At 42.8% G+C, this 17,132-nt stretch overlaps 1 protein-coding gene across 3 annotated transcripts in view; it reads left to right on the top strand.

The window, feature by feature from the left end:
• Window positions 1-3,120: 3,120 nt before the first annotated feature.
• The window catches only part of SLAIN2 (SLAIN family member 2), a 44,724-nt gene continuing 30,712 nt past the window's right edge, over window positions 3,121-17,132 (top strand). For 2 of the 3 annotated variants that reach the window (XM_087724775.1, XM_087724773.1), the window contains exons 1-5: window positions 3,121-3,620; window positions 8,811-8,959; window positions 9,576-9,740; window positions 10,338-10,496; window positions 13,031-13,390. In XM_087724775.1, coding sequence (XP_087580901.1) covers window positions 3,178-3,620; window positions 8,811-8,959; window positions 9,576-9,740; window positions 10,338-10,496; window positions 13,031-13,390 — 1,276 coding nt within the window. In that variant the 5' untranslated portion in view covers window positions 3,121-3,177. The remainder of the gene's footprint in view (window positions 3,621-8,810; window positions 8,960-9,575; window positions 9,741-10,337; window positions 10,497-13,030; window positions 13,391-17,132) is intronic. The other variant, XM_087724774.1, reaches the window with a different exon arrangement.

The raw sequence follows: 17,132 nt of genomic DNA, 5'->3' as shown, positions 1-17,132 counted from the left end.
TTGCTCCCCTTGCTTTGATAATAAAGGGCAATTATTTATGCTCACATTGCTGTCAGATGTTGATCATAAATGAAGATAAACATAATAAGCAGTGCAACCAAATTGGTTAGAATAATGAATAATTTGGATTGGGCAACGTGTCTCAGAAATGTAGAACTTTAGGCCTGGGGAGGCCTATTGCGTGCCATTTTTTAAAACATTCTATTGGTTTCAGGTAGTTTTCGACTTACGACCACAATTGAGCCCAACATTTCTGCTGTTAACTGAGACCATTTACAACCTTTCTCGCCACAGTTGTTAAGTGAATCATTGCAGTTGTTAAGTTAGTAACACGGTTGTTAAGGGAATCTGGCTTCCCCATTGACTTTGCTTGTTAGAAGGTCGCAAAACGGGGCATTGCAACCGTCATATATATGAACCATTGGCCAAGCATCACGTGACCATGGGGATGCTGCAATGGTCATGTGAAAAACAGTCATAAATCACTTTTTTCAACGCCCTTATAACGTCAAATAGTCGCTTAATGAACTGTTTTAAGCCAAGGACCACCTGTACTTTATAAATGGGTAGTCCTTACGGCTATATTAAATAGAATATAATCTTGTGACTTCTTTAATATGTACCAAAAAAAAAAAATAATAATAATGGGATGAATTTCTTCTGTATAGCCTTGAAGGATTTCCAATGTATCAAACCACGATTGTTTTCTAACAGAAAGTTCTTGCAATATTCTCAGATGCACCTCCTGTCATTTCTATTAAAACCCACTGAAAATAAGTGAAAAGTTACAAGGAATCAGTGTATCATAAATTGTCAGGAATCTGGAATCATTTCTAAATAAGGAGGACGGGGGTAAATTACAAACATGTTTAAAATGCCTTCAGGAAAGCTGTTAAAAGCTGGCTATTCCGGCAGGCCTGGGGCTGTTGACCTTATTGTTAAGGTCCAGCCCCGATTAGAACGAATGTGTGTTGTGAATTTTAAACTATCCTTCTCTTGCTTTCCTTTCCTTTCTCTTTCCTTCTTTGTAAGCCGCCCGGAGTCCTTCGGGATTGGGCGGCATATAAATTTAATAAATAATAATAATAAAATAAAATGCATATCTGAAATCAGCCTAAAACTAAGCTTTGCATTGGGATGAAACGTGACCCGTCAAAACCGCGCTCGACTAAACTGCGCCCGATTAAACCGCGTCGCTGACGTCATCAACAGGGCGACAACAGCCAGCACAGAGAAAGGGCGCTTTAAATAGCGCTTTGAAAGCAAGCCGATTCAACTTAAGGTAAGGGTTAGGTTTAGGGTTAGGTTAAGGGTTAGGGTTAGGGTTAGGTTAAGGGTTAGGGTTAGAGTTAGGTTTAGGGTTAGGTTAAGGGTTAGGATTAGGTTTAGGGTTAGGTTAAGGGTTAGGTTTAGGTTTAGGGGGGTTAGGTTTAGGATTAGGATTAGGGAGGTTAGGTTTAGGGGTTAATTTTAGGTTTAGGGTTTACAGCGTGCTTCTGTCTCCGCGCTGTTGTCGCCCTCTTGATGACGTCAGTGACACGGTTTAGTCGGGCACGGTTTAGTCGAGCGCGGTTTTGTGGTGGAACCGGGATGAAACACTACATTTTCAGCAATGGGGGTTCCCCACCCACGAAACACGCGCAGGTAACCCAGCTTGTCCCCCAGAGCAAGTCCTCCCAGCCTGCCTTCAATCTCAAGTCGAGCTACAGGTAGTCGCCGACTTATGATTACAATTGAGCCCACCATTTTTGTTGTTAAGTGAGACGTTTATTAAGCAAGCTTTGCCCCACTTTTTTGACCTTCCCGGCCACAGTTGTAAAGTGAATCGCTGCGGTGGATAAGTTAAGTCACCTGGATGTTAATAGAATTCTTTGTTGGCCAAGTGTGATCGGACACCCAAGGAATTTGCCTTTGGTGCAGATGCTCCCAGTATACCTAAAAGACAAGATACGTTTCGTCACGAATCATAAAGTACAACACTTAATGATAGTCCTAGGGTGCAAATATGCAATTGAATCATATTAGGAAACAATCAATATAAATTGTAAGGATACAAGCAACAAAGTTACAGTACTACAGTCATAAGTAGGAGGAGATGGGTGATAGGAACGATGAGATTAATAGTAATAGTAATGCTGACTTAGTAAATAGTTTGACAGTGTTGAGGGAATTATTTGTTTAGCAGAGTGATGGCATTAGGGGGGGGGGAACTGTCCTTGTGTCTAGTTGTCTTGTTGTGCAGTGCTCTATAGTGTTGTTTTGTGGGTAGAAGTTGAAACAATTTATGTCCAGGATGTTGAGGGGTTTGTAGATTATTTTCTCAGCCCTTTTTTTGACCTGCGCATAAGCGAATTTGGCTTCCCCACTGGGGTGTCAGACTGACCTTCCGGCAATCTTGGTTTGTCAGGAGGTCGCAAAAAGGGGACCCTGCAACCGTCGTAAAGATGAACCGGCTGCCAAGCATCCGAACTCCCCGATTGTGCGATCGGGAATTCAGACGCTTGGCAACCGGTTCATCTTTACGACGGGGGAAAATGGGGGTCACGCTGCAAAGGTGAACCACGGCCTTCAGTCACTTTGGTTCAGCGTCCTTGCCACTAAACGAACCGTCATAAGTCGAGGACCACCTGGTCCCGACGCCGGCAATAAACCAATCAACGGTTCCCACCAACTCTTGTGGGGGAAGAAAAGGGGCCTTTCGTGCCCGTATCCTGAGGGCTTCTGCTGCCGCCGCCGGTTCTTTCAGAAGGGCGAGACTTTCTCCTCAGCGCCCCCAAAAAAGAAGCCGGCCCAAACCGCCCCTCGCCTCACCACCAACCCGAGGACGGCGGCGCGCCTTCCCAGCCACGGACGGGCACCCATCCTCGGGGGTTTCCAGGGAGAAAACGCCCCACCTCCCGATTGTCCGGCCGACGACCGGCCTCCCTCCTTCCCCCCCGGGGGGACTCAGGCAGGCCCCGCGGCCGGATCTACGTGTCGGTTCCCTTCCGCGGCGCGCGGGGCCGCAGCTGAGGCGGGCCCGGCGCCGCCAACCGACGAGGCGGAGGCGGAGGCAGGAGCGTCGAGGCTGCGCTTCCCCGCCCGGCCGTGTAGGGGGGGCCCGTCGGCCTCGGCGAGCGGGCGGCCTCTGGCCTCTGAGGAGCGGCAGGCGCCGCCTGACAACAGGCCGGCGGCGCCATGGAGGACATCAACTCCAACGTGAACGCCGACGCCGAAGTGCGGAAGCTGCAGGAGCTGGTGAAGAAGCTGGAGAAGCAGAACGAGCAGCTCCGCATCCGCAGCGCGGCCGGGGCGCCCGGCGGCAGCCCCAAGCGGCTCCTCAGCAGCGGCGGAGGAGGAGGAGGGTCGGGCGCCTGCACGCCGCCGCCGCCTCCGCTTCTCTTGACGTCCCCCGCCGCCCAGCTCTCGCCGTCCCCTTCGGCGTCGCCCCTGGGGCCCGACAGCCGCGGCCTCAACTCCAAGGCCGGGCCGCGGCGGCCTCCCGCGGACGGGGAGCGGGGCGCGGCGGCGGCGGCGGGGCGGGGCGCCGCCGAGAAGAGCGGCCTGCTAGACGAGGTGGAGCCGCTGAGGCCCGACGAGCTGGAGCGGCTGGCCGGCTGCGAAGAGGACGAGACGGGCTGGTGAGGAGGAGGAGGAGCAGGGCGGCTGGGGCCGATATGGCTGGGGGGGTAGCGCTGCGGGGAGGGAGGCCGCCACACCTGAACCGGGAAGGAAGGGAAGGAGATGGAAGGAAGGAAGGACGGACTTGGGTAGAAGGAAGGAGATAAATAGATGAAGGAAGGAAAGAAGAAAGGAAGAACATGGATGGAAGGAAAGAGATGAATAGATGAAGGTAGGAAGGACATATAAAAGGAAGGAGGTGAAGGAAGGAAGGAAGGAAGGAAGGAGAGATGGGTAGAAGGAAAGAAAGAAGGAAGAACATGGATAGAAGGAAGGAGATGAATAGATGAACGAAGGAAGGAAGGAAGGAAGGAAGGAAGGAAGGAAGGAAGGAAGGAAATGGGTAGAAGGAAGGAGATAAATAGATGAAGGAAGGAAAGAAGGAAGGAAGAACATGGATAGAAGGAAAGAGATGAATAGATGAAGGTAGGAAGGACACATATAAAAGGAAGGAGGTGAATAAAGGAAGGAAGGAAGGAAGGAGATGAATAGATGTAGTAAAGAAGGAAGGAAGAACATGGATAGAAGGAAGGAGATGAATAGATGAAGGTAGGAAGGACATATAAAAGGAAGGAGGTGAATAAAGGAAGGAAGGAGATGGGTAGAAGGAAGGAGATGAATAGATGAATGAAGGAAAGAAGGAAGGAAGAACATGGATAGAAGGAAGGAGATGAATAGATGAAGGTAGGAAGGACACATATAAAAGGAAGGAGATGAAAAAAGGAAGGAAGGAAGGAGATTGGTAGAAGGAAGGAGATGAATAGATGAATGAAGGAAAGAAGGAAGGAAGAAGATGGATAGAAGGAAGGAGATGAATAGATGAACGAAGGAAGGAAGGATGGGTATAAAAGAAAGGAGATAAATAGAGGAAGGAAGGAAGAAGAAAGATGGATAGAAAGAAGGAAATGAATAGATGAAGGAAGGAAAGAAGGAAGAAAGAACATGGATAGAAGGAAAGAGATGAATAGATGAAGTTAGGAAGGACACATATAAAAGGAAGGAGATGAATAAAGGAAAGAAGGAAGGAAGGAGATTAATAGATGATGGAAGGAAGCATAGGTATTAAAGAAAAGAGATAAATAGAGGAAGGAAAGAAGAGAGATGGGTAGAAAGAAGGAAATGAATAGATGAAGGAAAGAAGGAAGGAAGAGTATGGATAGAAGGAAAGAGATGAATAGATGAAGGTAGGAAGGACACATAAAAGGAAGGAGGTGAAAAAAGGAAGGAAGGAAGGAGATTGGTAGAAGGAAGGAGATGAATAGATGAAGGAAGGAAAGAAGGAAGGAAGAACATTGATAGAAGGAAAGAGATGAATAGATGAAGGTAGGAAGGACACATATAAAAAAAGAGGTGAATAAAGGAAAGAAGGAGATGGGTAGAAAGGAGAATAGATGAAGGTAGGAAGGACAGGTATAAAAGGAAGGAGATAAATAGAGGAAGGAAGGACGGATAGAAAGAAGGAGATGAATAGAAGAAGGAAGGAAGGAAAGATCCTCCTACCTCAAATATTGGGAGACCCTCGAAGACTGGCTAACTCTAGGTATCCCTGTGGGGAGCAAGGTTCCCCAAAGATGGGAATCTCCCTACAAGGATTTTCCATAAGGAATCTCCCCATACCCTTTCCCTTCTTTGCACATGTGCTTAAGAGGAGCAAGAAAGATGGTTTGGGGAATATCCTTTGCTGGGCCTTGACACACTCTTGTGTCAAAGACACAATTGTGTTGGGTGATGCCTTGAATCGGCCTATTTCTACACTGGGGTTTGGAGAGGATGGGCTGCGCCTTTTCTCATTCCAATATCTCATACATATGAGTAATGGCAAATTCAGACCAGATGTTTAGAACTGGTGAGGTTTGTATGATCTAACTCTGGTTGGACAATTGGATGGGGTTGGCTTGGGGTGAATTAGATCAGTGTTTTTTCAGTTCTGAGAGTTGAACTCTTAATGGTCTTTAAATTGCCGATTTTGAAAAAAGATTGAATTAGATCATTGTGTCCTTCAGTGTCTTTTTCTCTCAGCCTTAAAGTTGCTAGTTTAGGGACTTGCTGTGGGATTAGAATCCTATCTTGAAAAGAATCCTATCTCTTGAAAAGACACCAAAGTTGGGGGGAAAGGTGATGTTGCATTATAGAACAATACTTGAAAGGAATATAGAATGTGCCATAAAGTTCTGGAAAACACATCAGCAAGAAAAGCTAATAGTCAATAAGGTTTCTTGAATTCTCTCTCAATTCTCTTTCACCTTATATTTGCTTGTATATTGCCTTCTATACATAGTCTCTCTCTCACACACACACAAATAACAAGGTACATTTCAATTATTTTACTATTATAGTGAGTCAGGGTGGATGTGTTCAGTAGTGCCAAAATTAGATAATAGAATAAGAGATGGTATATTAAGGATGCATGATGTCATTTAATTGTGGTAGTTTAAATGAACAGATCAAGACTTCTCCACTTAAAATTGGGGTGTGGAGCGATTTTGTCCTTTTATAAGTATTATTTGTATGATTGAGTACTGTAAATGCTTCTCCTCCCTCCCATGCATTATATTTACTTCATTCTTGACAGGCAGAGCCCAAGTACATTTAAGTAATTAAAATATATATATTCAAGCATATATTTAAAAGCATGGGAACTTCTATCTCATTCATCTGCAGTGTGATTCATTAGGCTAATTTAATAATTGTGAACTCAACACAGATAAACTCATTTTAAATTTATTTTCCTTTGATGGTACAATCATGTATGTACTTAACTCAGTATTAATTCTCAAATAAGCAGAATAAAATTTCCGAGTATAAATATTATCCTGAGGTCATTAGCTGCTGAATTGGTTTAACTCTTTTCCACATGTTTGATTCATTTCACTATTCATTCTCTTCTCTGAAGCACAGCAAAACTTTATAAAAAGTGTCATTTTCTCTCCACAGCCTGATGAAATTTTGCTATTGAGCTATTTACACTCTCCTGTAGATAATTTCCAGTGTTTTGATAATGGAAAAAAAGTTGATGGACTATTTTCCAAAATGCATTATTTCCTTAATCAACTTTTCATTAATTCATGTTTAAATCAGCGAACTTATTTTGACAATAATATGGCTGTGGCATGCTGTTTTATTGTTTTCATAGTCCAGCACAGCAGGGATGTCAAAAGTCAATTTCAATGAGGGCTGCATCATGGTTGTGTTTGATCTTAGGGGGTCGGGATGGGCGTGGCCAGGATGGGTGTGGCCAGCTCGATGTCAACTCGTGTTGGATTGGGCTCCCGAGCTCCGTTTCAGCTGCAACGGCCTCCTACTGCCCTCTGCCAGTGAAAATGGAGTTGGGAGTGCTGCCCGTGGCCTTCGCGAGCTGGGCTGGTTCTTCACTATTTCCAGGGCTGTATCTGGCCTGCGGGCCTTGAGTTTGACACCCTTGTGTCAATCCAACCTAGATAAATTAATAAATAAGAAGCAAGATTATTTATCCCATTGAAAACTTTAAATATTGATATATACTGTGTCCGTTTAAAATACGCATAAAGGTTTCCCTTTATGTCCAGTCATGTCCGACTCTAAGAGGTGGTGCTCACGTCTGATTGCAATGCAGAACATGCAGTGAAACACAGAACACTGTTACCTTCCCACCCAAGTGGTACCTGTTTATCTACTTACATTTACATGCTTTTGAACTGCTAGATGGGCAGGAGCTGAGGCAAGAATGGGTGCTCGCCCCATCACGTGGCGCTCAGGTCTCGAACTCAGATTCTTAACCACTGAGCCATCACGTCCCCATAAAGTGTGCATATGAGGACCCAGCTTGTTGGGGGCAATAGGCTGACTCTGTAAAGTGCTTAGTGCATAAAGCACTGTAAAGCAGTATATAAGTCTTAAGTGCTATTGTTATATAGGTGTTAAATATGGGGAATTTATATTTCATTCATAACTAGTTACAATTGTAGAATGAATGACAAAAAGTTACAAATATAATGCAGAATACAGAATAGCAATTCTGTATTAATTGTTTATGCCCACACTTTCAGTGAACAATGTATACAGTTCGTGTAATTCTTTTTCCTATGTTAGTTTTTCCCCACTCATTATTGAAATGTATAAGTGTTGCCTTGGAATACACTCTTTGGAATAGGATGACTGATTTTGGGTTTTTTATTTTTCTAACCTAAGGTCCAACTAAAGACATTTTTATTAACTGAGACTAAACATATTTTTAAAACTGTTCGTTAAGTACCTGCCCATTCTATAGATGCTGAATGTGTTTCGTAAACTATCTGAAAACACTATTGAAGCTTTAGTGTCAATCCCTGAAATGTTTAAAGTATTAAAATACTTCAATATAATATTTTATCTTGCTGTTTATTTTACAAACAGTTGTCAATGCAAGTCAAATTATTTGGGCTTTCGGTGTATTTGTGTAAGCTTGATTTTAGACTTCCACTGTTTGACTTTAACTTCCCCTTTTCGTAATGTTCATCTTTCAGCTCCCATGCCTTCTTCACAAAGCAAAACTTTCCTGCATGTTGGAAGATTTACACACACACACACACACACACACACACGCACACACGCAAAAATGGACAAGAGCTCCTTCTTAGTTTCCTACCTATCCCACCTCAGTTTCTTAAACCATATCATTTCTGAGTGTTTACTTACGCGCAGAAAAGGCTGGTGGGTATTTAAGAGGCTGTTTCGTTGTATGAACTCTTTTGACAGTTCCAACTAAGTTCCAACTAAGCAATATAAAATAAAATAAAATAAAATAAAAACTTTGTAGTACGATAATGAAGCTAAAAGCTATGTGATGGTTCCGGAATCAATTCCCCAAGAGCTGGATCTTTACAGCTCTCTAGAAGACTGGAGTATAAGTAGTGGGACTCTGATTGCATCCGAAAATCATGTGCCCCAGAGGGCACCTGTCTTCAGGTTCCTTTCCCTTGGTATCTGAAGATCCTATGAAGGCATTATCTGGGTTAGGTGGGCGCCTTCAATCAGGGAAAGGCAGTTTCTCAATTTCCAGCATGCTGAGAAAAAAATGCACTTAATAGAAAACTGTGTTGTCCTGTGCTTTTTGGTTAAAAAGAGCAATATACTGAAGTTCTAATTTGACTGCATATCCCTATGTAATGTTCATTTGTTTTAATTTCCACCAGGTTGTATATGTCACCAAAGAAGAAAGTGACTCCAGTGCAAAAATCAATGAGTCCGCTCGTTTGGTGCAGGCAAATACTGGATTATCCAACTCCAGACATTGAATGTGCTAAAAAGTCACTGATCCATAGGCTTGAACAAACCATGTCAGGTGAGCTTCTGAATTTCTTTTAAGTTAACTTGCTTTAAACAGGTAGTATTTTAATAGACTATTTAAAAAAAATAGTTATGTTCCAGTGAAAGTTAGCCTGGTTCAAATCCAATTTACATTAATAGGAAAATTATTATATGCTTTCTTCTATTAAAAAAATTCAGGGGAGACAAGCGTCCAGCTATGTCATAGTTATTGTCTAATAAGTACACCAGCATGGCAAGCTGTTTTGCACAGTATCATTTTATTTTATATGAATTGGTATCTGAGAAATGGCATGTAAAATAATAATCTGCGATTATTTTTTGCAAAAAAAAATGTTTCAGAAATATTAAATAACTGAAATAAGTGATGAGATTATCATTTTCTGGATTGTTATATTATCAAAATTTAATATTAGTGTTTGCCAAATTTAATTTAAAAATAAAAAAAAATTAATGGGATTGTACTGTATAGAGCTTATGTTATTAACAAGGTGAAGAGATATGTTTTTTTTAAAAAAAACTTATTCTACTTTGTACCCACATTCTGTACCTCATATGGTATTAAAATCAGAAATGCAATTTTAAGTGTTGTGAAACAGTATATGAATTTTCTTTTCTGTTTTTTCACACAGCTCTCAAGAGACACAGCCTGTACAATAATCCATTCAACACTGTCAATTACACAAACTCCTACAGCCACAGTGCTGGCAGTCCCTACAGCACTAACTTCAATTCTCCTTCCCCTACACCATCGAAAGGTCCTTTAGTAAAACAGCTCATCTATCCTAACAACTCAGGTAAGAGCCTCAGATCTAAGAGGCACATGATAGACATGATGTCTGAATAATTATGAGTTGTAATCCTTATATTGCTTTGTACATTTCCTTCCTTCCTTCCTTCCTTCCTTCCTTCCTTCCTTCCTTCCTTCCTTCCTTCCTTCCTTCATCTAGTCAACTTCCTACTGACCAGAGTATGCCCAAATCCTGGTCAAGGTATGCTAAAACGCATTAAAATTATTTTTACATTTATTCTGTTTGGCATTTATAAATTCATCTTTTGCAGTGGAGGTACAATTTTGAGTGCCAGAATTATTTTTCCTTAATAGCAAAAAATTGAAATTAAGATACAATTATTATGAAAGTGGTGAATGGAGAGTTGCAGAAGTCTAAACAATAAAGAGTTGTTTCAGCTTTCCTTTAAAGCACTTTAAGAGTTTCAATATTTAGAAGTTCACTTAAATCCAGCACCTTGTAGATGGATCGGTACCTAACTCGAAGAAAAACGAGTTTTATTTCTCAACATATTTGAATTCTTGGAAAAATTTTCTTTCTGCCTTCAGTGTTAGGGATGATAGGGATGTCTTTATGTATTAATTTGTTTTTCTTTTCTTATAGGTCATTTCAAAACTTCTGATCGAAATCCTCCACTCAGTCCACAATCCTCAATAGACAGTGAATTAAGTGCTTCAGAAATGGACGAAGACTCAATAGGATCTAATTACAAACTAAATGACTTAACCGATGTGCAGATTTTAGCCCGAATGCAAGAAGAGAGTAAGTAGTTTTCACATCATAGCAAATAAAAATCGGAGGTTTTTTTACTGTTATTTTTAACACGTTTGCTTTTGTTGGTAAACTTCAGGGATTCCACGTGAAAGCCACATGTTAAGAAACAAAAAAGGTTTGAGAAATATATTAATGAAAAGAATTGGAGAATAATAGGAAAGACTAAGAGGTGAACATAAAAATAGGGAAATATTCAATACTAAAATGTGACAATTTTTGTTTCCGCGTAGCAACTCTTTCTAGATGCAATTTTAAATAATTGCTATAGTGCTGCGGTTATAAACCGGTAGTGAAGTGGGAAAGCACCACCTCCATTTCCCAGTACATTTACCAAGAAGGATGGAAAACTCTATATATAAGCTACCATTACGTTGTTACCTTTCTGTGACAGACTGGGAATTAAATCAGAGTTAATACTATAATCTTTATGTTTCTTGGTTACAGTCCTCTTAGAGAGCTGCATTGGGGACAGCATTACCAGGCACGAGTTCAATTCGTATTTACAGAACAATTTTCCATCAGTGATTGCCATCAAGGCCACATAACTGAAACTAGTTTTATAAAAGGTTGTGACTTTGTGATTGGTGCCTTTAGTAAGTTACCCAGAATAAAACAAGGGACTTGGGGGAATATTTCAACTAAAATTTTGTTTCTTAATGCAAACTTCACTGTAAATCTGTCTTCATTATGTCTGCTAGATAAAATGTAAAGCTGCATATTCATTGGAGAAAATGCATCAATTATAATATTAATTACTTTGGCATTATAATTATAGTGTGGCCCAACCTAATCTAAAGCCAAAGGGAAGAGGGACAGGAATTGGACAATTCCTGCCAAATGTCCCCTCTCCCCCTCCCCCCATAGAAGAAAGTACGTTATAACATATTAAAGTTAGGATCTTTATATTGCACGAGTCAAAAAGAGGGCTGAGAAAATATCTACAGACCCCTCACATCCTGAGATAATCTATTTCAACGTCTCCCCTCAGGACGCCACTATAGGGCATTGTATGCCCAAATAACTACTTCTCTGCATGCAGAACTCTTGTGGTTATAAGCCTTATTGATTCATCCCCAATATCCCCTCTGATTTACTATAACTTCAGTACCGTGATTCCCCGAAAACAAGACAGTGTCTTATTTTCTTTTGACCCCTGAAATAAGCGCTTGGCCTTATTTTTGGGGAGGTCTTATTATTTTTGAGGTGCAGGAGGCAGCGAGCGTGGGCACCTCATGGCTGCTACTGTGTTGCAATATTTTGGGGATAGAGGGCATATTTTAACGCATGCGCTCAAAAGCCCGATTGGGCTTATTATCCAGGAAGGTCTTATTTTCAGGGAAACAGGGTAGACATAAAGATAGTTTTTCCTCTGTGCCACAACTCTGCTGAATACTCGGTACTGTCTCATTCTCACCTTTCCTAATATCTTCTATTGGTTTCTTATGATTTATCAGTGGTTGTTTGTAACTTACGATTAATGATTCTAATTATGACATGACCTATTACTTGCTGTTTATATGAACACTGTGAGTGTATGCAACAGGGACAAATCCCTTGCGTGTCCGATCCCACTTGGCCAATAAAGAATTCTATTCTCTTCTATTTACATTTTTGCCAGTAGATATTCTCCAGCTTTTGTTTGTGTCTATTTATTACATTCCTGTTTAGCTCAGCGGTCCTGTAATACAATTTCTCTACAGAATTAATCTTTCAGTATATAGTAGCATGCAGTTAATACTGCCAACAGATTCTGGTTTGAGATGTGGGCATAACAATCAAACGTGTGTTGTTTTCTGGCTGGATAACGTGAAGGCATATTGTAGCCATTTGGCCTGGCATGTCATTAAGATGTGAATAATGCCTAGCTTTGTCTTTCCATCTGCTGCTGTGGAAGCTGTGAAACATTTGATTTCTGAGTTTATGAAGAGCTGGCCTAATAAAGTGTGGTTAAATATTGACAAGAAAAAAACATATTATTGGTTAAAATGATAAATTTGGAAGTGATGTCAAATCCACATTGCTAGTCCATGCTTATCATTTGCTTTCAAATCTTGTCTGAATCCTGGATGCTAAGGTCTAGAGCTAGGATACCTGGGGCGTAACTTAACTTTGGTTAATTGTAGATATCCCATGCTCCATTGGGCCATTGCTTCAGACCAAGGGTGTCAAACTGGCAGCCCGCGGGCCGGATGCATCACGTACAGGCCACGCCCACCCCGGCTCCACAAAGCCAAAAAACGGAGCGATACATCACGTGATGTGATCGAATTTGACACCCGTACTTCAGACATATTTCCTTACCAGATTCATCAACGCCTTCAGCAGTGACAGCTAATAATGTTCTGCCTTTACTGGAAAAGTTGAGATACAATCAGTGACGTTTCTGCCATGAAAACAGCCCCTGTTGAATTGTGTAGTGGGGTCAAACATCAGCATGGGAATTGTTGATTTGTGACATGTTCCTTGTCTGTAATAATCAAAAAGGGGATTGTACTTTAGGCAATATTCTTTCTTCTCCTTAGGTCTTCGGCAAGAATATGCAGCAACTACTTCACGGCGTAGCTCTGGTTCTTCGTGTAGTTCTATGCGGCGTGGAACGTTTAGCGACCAGGAACTTGATGCCCAGAGCTTAGAAGACGAAGAAGACGGCTGCCACCATGCAGTGCACCCAGCTATGAATAGGTTCTCTCCATCACCCCGCAATTCACCCCGACCTTCACCAAAACAGTCCCCGAGGAATTCTCCCAGGTCTCGATCCCCTGCTCGAGGAATAGAGTACAGCAGAGTGTCACCTCAGCCCATGCTTAGCCGCCTGCAGCAACCCCGCCTTTCACTTCAAGGACATCCGCCTGATTTGCAAACCACCACTGTCAAAAATGAAGGTAAAAGACTTTGTTTTCAGTTGTACGAACGGAACGTGGGTGTACCCCCAGTTGTTTGGGAGCATTTAAAACTCAGGTTGTGAAATCAGCAGCCCTGTAAATTATTCAAATATCATAAAATTAAAAAGGTGCCAGCCGAAGATACAAGGAAAGATAAAATAAGTTTTGTGATAGGTTTTTTTTTTTCATTAGGATGATTCAAAATCCATAAGCTCTGAAAATAATTTTGTTTTGTGGCCATGTAATTTTTCAAATTCTCATATTGAGAATTCCATCAAGAATGTCCATTAGGGGAAAAATAAGGTTAACCAGGTCAAAATAGTGACAAACGATTATGGTAATGTTTTCCCCTAAAGGCCATAGAATTAATAGTAAAATGAAAATAGTTGCTTCAAAGATGTAATAGCTTTAAAGATATGTCTGTCATATTAAAAAAAACGCTTTGAGATGCTGAGCTATTGCAAATAGGATTAATTATTCTTAGCAAATACATATGAGAAAGGAAAAGTAAATTTCCTTTTCTGTAAGTATGCATGTATTCAATTTTCAGTTTTCAATTATTCCTTGCATGGTAGGTTATCTGCCATTATTTTTAAAAAAATAAAGTGCTCATTCTTAGCTTCAAACTTAAACTTCCTTCATGGATGAAGCCGGAACTGTTTACTTGAGAAAAAAAATCTAAATACTACATGCCACAAAGTAAAATGGTTTGTTGCCCTTTGAATCGAATCAGTCACCATTAGTTTGAAATAAACGGAACAAAGTCACTGGACTCATGAGAATATATAGAAGGGGGAAGAAAATACACATTTTAAAAGAACAACTGAGATTTTGATATACTGGGATTTAATTCATTTTCTTCTTGTATCTGTTTCTAAGATCTAGTCGTATATGTGTTATACCTGAAGGAAAAATACTGTATCCAGAAACTAAATAGTTTTTTTTCAAAGTAGAAAGATACTGTTAGAGGGCGAGCTATATATATTGCCTAATAATCTCATTACAGCACAAGAAGAAAAATAATTAGGATGGTTTTTCTATTAACATTTTCCTTTAAAAGTTAGCCTCTTTTTTTCTATGGAATTCAATGTGATGTGTAAACTAAACTGTTGCTAAGAGACCACAAGCGGACTCAACACGGTTATTTTTCTGTTGTTGTTGGATGTTCCTGCCGCTTCCCAGTTCTTCTTAAATCTCTTAAGGCATGTTGCATCGCTAATCCTGCTTTGTGAAAGAGAACCTATCCAGACTGCACATCGTATAGCACTGTTTAAAAAAGATTGCATTTCATCTTCCTGTTTGCTGCCTTTCATCGCTTGCTTTAAAGCTTTCTTTCGTTCTGTATATCCTCTGCAGAAAATGAAATCCCAGCTATTTGTTTTGTTGGCAAGCTGAATGTTAGTTACCAGGTAGACTTAAGACCTGAGAAAGTTGAATGAAAAAATTCTATCATCCTTATCAACCAAAGAGATATTGGCATTTTGAAAATGTATTTTTTTTGTCTTGGAGATTATGAATCTCAAGCTCTATAAGCAATTTGAACACAGTTATTCTAGCACAGGGGTCAGCAACCTGTGGCTCTGGAGCCGCATGTGGCTCTTTCATCCCTCTGCTGCGGCTCCCTATCACCGGTCGGCAGCAAAATTTTGAGAGGAACTTATGGTTTGGGGGGGAATTGGAATTGGAATTGGAATTGATTTTATTTGTAGGCCGCCCTTTTCCCTGAGGGGACTCAGGGCGGCTCACAGAAACCAGGGAGAGGGGAATACAATACAATACAATACTAAGACAACAACACATAATAAAATAATACGCAACATGCATACGACATTCGGGCGGGGTAATGGTCCTTATCCCCAGGCCTGACGGGCGAGCCAGTTCTTCAAGGCTGTGCGGAAGGCCTGGACGGTGGTGAGGGTACGGATCTCTACGGGGAGTTCGTTCCAAAGGGTCGGGGCCGCTACTGAGAAGGCCCTCCTCCTTGTGGTTGCCAGCCGACATTGGCTGGCCGATGGGATGCGGAGGAGGCCCAACCTATGAGATCTTATAGGCCGTAGGGAGGTAATTGGCAGAAGGCGGTCTCTCAAGTATCCAGATCCACTGCCATGTAGGGCTTTATGGGTGGTCAATAGCACCTTGAAGCGCATCCGGAGATCGACAGGTAGCCAGCGCAGCTCGCGGAGGATAGGTGTAATGCGGGTGAATCGGGGTGCACCCGCGATCACTCGCGCGGCTGCGTTCTGTACTAGCTGAAGTCGCCGGATGTTCCTCAAGGGCAGCCCCATGTAGAGCACATTGCAGTATTCCAGCCTAGAGATCACGAGGGCCCGAGTGACTGTTGTGAGAGCCTCCCGGTTCAGGTAGGGTCGCAACTGGCGCACCAGGCGTACCTGGGCGAATGCCCCCCTGGTCACAGCCGCTATATGATGGTCGAATGACAGCTGTGGATCCAGGAGGACTCCCAAGTTGCGAACCCTCTCTGAGGGGTGTAGAATTTGACCCCCCAGCCTGAGTGTTGGATTAATGGCCGAATTTTTGGGAGGAAAACACAACAGCCACTCGGTCTTTTCTGGGTTGAGCACAAGCTTGTTAATCCTCATCCAGTCCATGACGGCTTCGAGTCCCCGGTCCATTACGTCAACCGCTTCATTGATTTGGCACGGGGCGGACAGATACAATTGAGTATCGTCCGCATATTGATGGTATCTAATCCCGTGCCTACGGATGATCTCTCCCAGCGGTTTCATGTAAATGTTAAATAGTAGGGGGGATAAGACCGAACCCTGCGGCACCCCATATTTTAGGGGCCTTGGGGACGATCTCTGCCCTCCTACTAACACCGACTGCGACCTGTCCGAGAGGTAGGAGGAGAACCACCGTAACACGGTGCCTCCCACTCCCACCTCCCGCAGTCTTCGCAGAAGGATACCATGGTCGATGGTATCGAAAGCCGCTGAGAGGTCAAGGAGGACCAGGATGGAGGGATGTCCTTCATCTCTGGCTCTCCAGAGATCATCCATCAATGCGACCAAGGCGGTTTCAGTGCTGTAACCGGGTCTGAAGCCTGACTGGAAGGGGTCTAGATAGTCTGCTTCCTCCAAGGACCGTTGGAGCTGGAAGGCCACCACCTTCTCAACAACCTTCCCCAGAAAGGGGAGGTTGGAGACCGGGCGGTAGTTATTAAGGACAGCTGGATCAAGGGATGACTTCTTCAGGAGGGGTCTCACCACCGCCGCCTTCAGTGCGGCGGGGAAGTTCCCCTCCCGAAGGGAGGCGGTTACAACCGCCTGGATCCAGCCTCGTGTCACCTCACTGCAGTTAGAAACCAGCCATGAGGGACACGGATCCAAAGCACAGGTGGAGGAACTCACAGCTCTCATGGCCTTGTCCACATCCCCGGGGGTAACCTCCTGAAACTCAACCCAGAGCTGTTGAACTTGGTCCCTCTGAGTCTCGGCTGGAACTGCAGGTGTGGAGTCCAAGTCCGTCCGAAACCGAGCAATTTTGTCCGCTAAGAATTGGGCATATTCTTCAGCTCTGCCCTGCAAGGGTTCCCCCGCCTCCCTTTTGTTCAACAGGGAGCGGGTTATCCTAAACAGGGCGGCTGGACGGGACTCAGCGGACGCAACCAGGGAGGCTATATGTGATCGTTTAGCTGCCCTAAGTGCCCTAGTATATTCCCTGGTGCAGGTGGTTACCATTGCTCGGTTCGATGCGGACTTGTCGGACCTCCAACGGTGCT

This window comes from Thamnophis sirtalis, unplaced genomic scaffold (genome assembly GCF_051295495.1).
Source record: "Thamnophis sirtalis isolate CommonGarterSnake01/CBP01778 unplaced genomic scaffold, rThaSir2_p1.2 scaffold_10, whole genome shotgun sequence".
Classification (NCBI taxonomy): domain Eukaryota; kingdom Metazoa; phylum Chordata; class Lepidosauria; order Squamata; family Natricidae; genus Thamnophis; species Thamnophis sirtalis.
Note: the sequence above shows the minus strand (reverse complement) of the source record. Positions and strands in the feature narration are given on the sequence as shown.